This window comes from Morone saxatilis, unplaced genomic scaffold, assembly GCF_004916995.1.
Source record: "Morone saxatilis isolate NCDOM2014 unplaced genomic scaffold, NCSU_SB_2.0 Contig9, whole genome shotgun sequence".
NCBI lineage: Eukaryota > Metazoa > Chordata > Actinopteri > Moronidae > Morone > Morone saxatilis.
The window spans coordinates 4,939,409-4,943,398 of NW_023340268.1; the positions used below are offsets into that span (position 1 = coordinate 4,939,409).

At 39.9% G+C, this 3,990-nt stretch overlaps 1 protein-coding gene and 1 long non-coding RNA gene across 2 annotated transcripts in view; both read left to right on the plus strand.

Annotated features, from left to right (window-relative positions):
• The window catches only part of LOC118342928, a 2,917-nt gene extending 198 nt beyond the window's left edge, over positions 1 to 2,719 (plus strand). Inside the window, exon 2 of the long non-coding RNA XR_004797515.1 lies at positions 146 to 2,719. This is a non-coding gene — a long non-coding RNA (uncharacterized LOC118342928). The remainder of the gene's footprint in view (positions 1 to 145) is intronic.
• Positions 2,720 to 3,386: 667 nt separating this feature from the next.
• lypla2 (lysophospholipase 2) overlaps positions 3,387 to 3,990 on the plus strand; it is a 4,732-nt gene continuing 4,128 nt past the window's right edge. Inside the window, exon 1 of the mRNA XM_035681907.1 lies at positions 3,387 to 3,395. Coding sequence (XP_035537800.1) covers positions 3,387 to 3,395 — 9 coding nt within the window. The remainder of the gene's footprint in view (positions 3,396 to 3,990) is intronic.

Here is a 3,990-nt window from a genome sequence, read left to right on the forward strand (position 1 = left end):
ATAGGGTGTGTGTGTGTGTGTGTTGGTGGGGAGTCCAAATATACCAAAACAAAACGAGTTGCTGAACATTTTTGATGCATTTGTTGATGATTTAAGGAACAGATGTAATTCATTTTCACCAATTATCTGTTTGGCTCTCTTGCAGGAGATGGCAGCTGTAAAGGAATTTATCGAGAAGTATTTGCCCCGAATCTGACCTCACCTCATTCCCACTGTGACCTCCCCCTCCTCCTCCCCCCTCTGAGACACTGACCTCTCACCCCAGATCTGCCATTCTCCCACAGGAAACAGCCATGAGCACCCTCTCTTCCACACACATCGACAAGATAACAAACGCGCGCATAAAAAAAAATACGCACATTTAAAAAATAATGATTCGATCCACGCCGCTAAACTAAACATACGCTTCTACATGCTGCCCAACTCACCAACACTCGCACTGAAAACTTGTCGAACACACTAATTGGATAATAACATAACCAAGTGCTCACACTCACAAGTCTTAGCCTTTTCGGAGGGAGAAACACTGACTCACACAATACATTCCCTTTGGTTTTATTTAAACATCCTCTGTCTGTCGCCTCCGCACAACCTCAGTCCTTCTCCACTTTTACCTCATTTTGCTTAATCGTGTTAATTTTTTCCCCAGCTGTCACATCCTCCATTGCTGTTACTGCCCACGCCTTTCTCTCTTACATTACCGTGTCAGTTTGTGAGAGATAAACAGGTTAACATCTACCTGGTTATTGTCATCAAAGTGCAGTCAGACCTGATTTCACTTCCCATTCATTACCATGTGGAACAGGCCGAGACACATTTTGCTTCTTGTCACGAACTGACCTGCCTCCTTTCAGTTCAGAGTTAAATCTGATCGAACTTTCACACGTTGAAATCTGGAGGCTCGCCCACATCCAGGCAGTTTTGAGAGTAAAAGGTGTGACAGACTTCTCATTCAGGAAATATCGGTTGTTTATAATCTTCCTTTTTATAACTGCACAGTGAACTAATGGACGCTGCTTTGGCTGCGGTTTAATAAAACGCTGTGTAATTTTACAACTTTATAGCCAGGCTAGCTCCCGCGAACACGTGAGCCAGGTGAGATTGGGCCTGGCTGCAGCTCCACTCCAGTGTTGCAGTCCCACAGAGTCGGACTCGGGTGCAGTGAGCGCTGGTTTTTAGAGGTAGAGCAGCTGATTTCCCACCTAACCCCCATCCATCCCACCTCCCACCTCCCACCAACCACATGACAGAGCACTGCAGCCTGTCCGGGTCTTGCATCTTTAACTTTGACCACTTGACTATGAACGCCCCCTTTTTTTATTAAAGTACTAACATCCATGGGGGGGGGGTTTCTTCTTCTTTTTTTTAATGAGTGTGATAAAATATCTTGAATTATATGAATAAAATTCCAACTGAAATAAAAGAAAACTAATCAATCGATGCTTTTGCCACCCGGTGCTGTTTATTTCACACCTGCATGTTAGCGATCTTTTCCTGCTCTGATTATGTGATTCTTTATGTTCAATTACCTCACTTGACTTCCTTTTTTGTTTGTTTTTGTTTTTTTAAATAAGATTGTAGGCTTAAAGGGGAATGACTGACCAGTATGAGTTGCATGAAATAATGCATCACTGCAGAATGGTTGCAGGCCCGCACAGACTGCACACCATGAGTCGCTTCACTGTTCCTCCCACCGACCTTTCCTCTTTTAGAAAAAACATTTTCCCCTCATTCAAGTGTTCCTGTTTCAGCATCCGCCGCCACCCATGAACAGCCTCCTCTCTCCATTAGTCCCAGTTGTTCTTGTCTTCTTCCACGACAAACAAAGCAGTCCCGAGTTTAAAACTGGTGTAGAACATTTATTGAGTATTCACTTCCCAGCTCCCTCCTTTGGCAACATACTGTAACCCACTAATAGAACATAAAAGGTCAGATTTAAAGTTAAACCCAACTCTATTATAGTTCACGTATTAAAACAAACAAATGGCTATACACAGGGAGAGCTTTGGCAAGAAGCTGTTCCAATGTAACTGAAGGGTGATTTTACAAATTTAAAATAAAAAGTTAATCTTGAACAACTTGTAATCCTTGGACATAAGAGTGTAACTCTGAGGAGTCGTGTGTGCTTAACACACACACATATATATATATATATATATATGTGTGTGTGTACATATATCAGGTGTTCTGCATTTTCCTTTGTGAATGTTAATTTTGCTCTCCTCATGATTTATCTGTTCTATATTCCTGTTTTCGAACCTGATTTAAGAAAAAAAAAGGGCAAAGGAGGAAAGACATCTGTTTTGATTGTTCACTAATCAATGAATGTCTCCTTTATCTCTGAGTCCTTATATGTTTTCCCATCACTCTAAAATCTCTGATGCAGCCCATTTGCTTCTCTTTATTTAGTCTTTTTTTGTCCTCTTTGATACCTTCAAAAATTATTTTTTAATTATTTCAACATTTCCCCCGATGTGACGATGTCACATCGTCTCCTGGGTTGTTTGTTGTTGTCAGTTAAACTTTCTACTTGTGTTTTGTTTTGTTTATTGGACTTATGTTTTGTTGTGTTTTGTCACCGTTGTCATCTTATCCTTTTTTTTTGTGTCTGTTTATAATGATGAACATTAAGAAAACATGTTGAGGTGAGACTGGTGGTCTCGCCGCTGTTTTTGTTTCCAAAACACCTGTATGCGGAATAAATGACCAAAAAAAAGTATTTCTTTTGAGCGTCTTTCATTTTCCATTGCTGGATTTACTGTATATCAGATGATGGAATAACTTGGTAAAATATAGATATGAGGGAATAAAACAGTAATAAAATAATGAAGTAAACACCACATGTGTACTCGACTGGAATAGTAGTGTAATCAATCCGTTAAGGGTCCAGTGTGTAACATTTAGGAGGATCTAATGGCAGAAATTTAATGTAATATTCAAAATAATCACCTCAATATAGGAATTGTTATGTTTTTAATACCTTAGAATGAGACCGTTCTAAAAGTCTACAGATTCTGGTGGATGGTGTTGGACTGTAATGGAATAAAGTGTTATCAGTGCTTTAATATATACTAGAATCCTTGTTACACAGAAAGTCATGACCTTGTGATCCTTTTAAATTCTGTCAAGTCTCAAATAATCTAATTGGTGACTCAAGTCCAAAGCTCTGTCTTATAATGAACATTACAGGCAAGTTTCCAAACCTTTTTTTAAATATAGTCTTGCCTCTGCTTAATAAACTGGTCTGCTCAAGCACAAATATAAAAATGTAAACAGGTTGGAAAAAAACTGGGTGAGTTTAAACACCCTTTATTAAAGCTCTGTTAACTCAGATTGGTGAAAGAATTACATTTGATGACCATTTTAACACATTATGATGATGAACTATGATCACTGTGAGTGTTTAAACAAACAATAGTGCTAACTGTATGTATGTTAATGAATAAGTTGTCAGGTTTTTGTGTTTTGGGGAAGTAATTGTTAAATTGTTGTTTAAATATAGTCTGCTTAATAAACTGGTCCGCTCAAGCACAAATATAAAAATGTAAATAGTTATTTTGCTCATTATTTTGGCTACATTTTACATTCATAAAACAATAATAAATATTTTAAGAGACAAATTCCTTGTATGTGAACACCTGTCTGTAAATCAGTCTGCTGCTCCCCGTCGGGTCCAGCAGGTGGCGGTAATCACCTGTCGAGCTGCGGACCAATCAGCGCAAGCGTCAGAGCTGCGGACCAATATCGGCCGGGTCGGGGGACCAATTCAGGGCCGGGGCGCGGGACCAATCAGCGGCCGGCGGGGACCAATTCAAGCGGCCGGGGCGGCTCTTCTGTTCTGGGAAGGAAGGACCTTTTTATACAACGACGTTTGTCGCAGCATTTTAAGTGAGCTACGACACTGCAGGACGCCGGTAGAGACCGTTGTTACTCAGAATATCTTCACCACGTTTGTTAATGTGTTTTTTTTAAGTTTTCGCTGATATACGA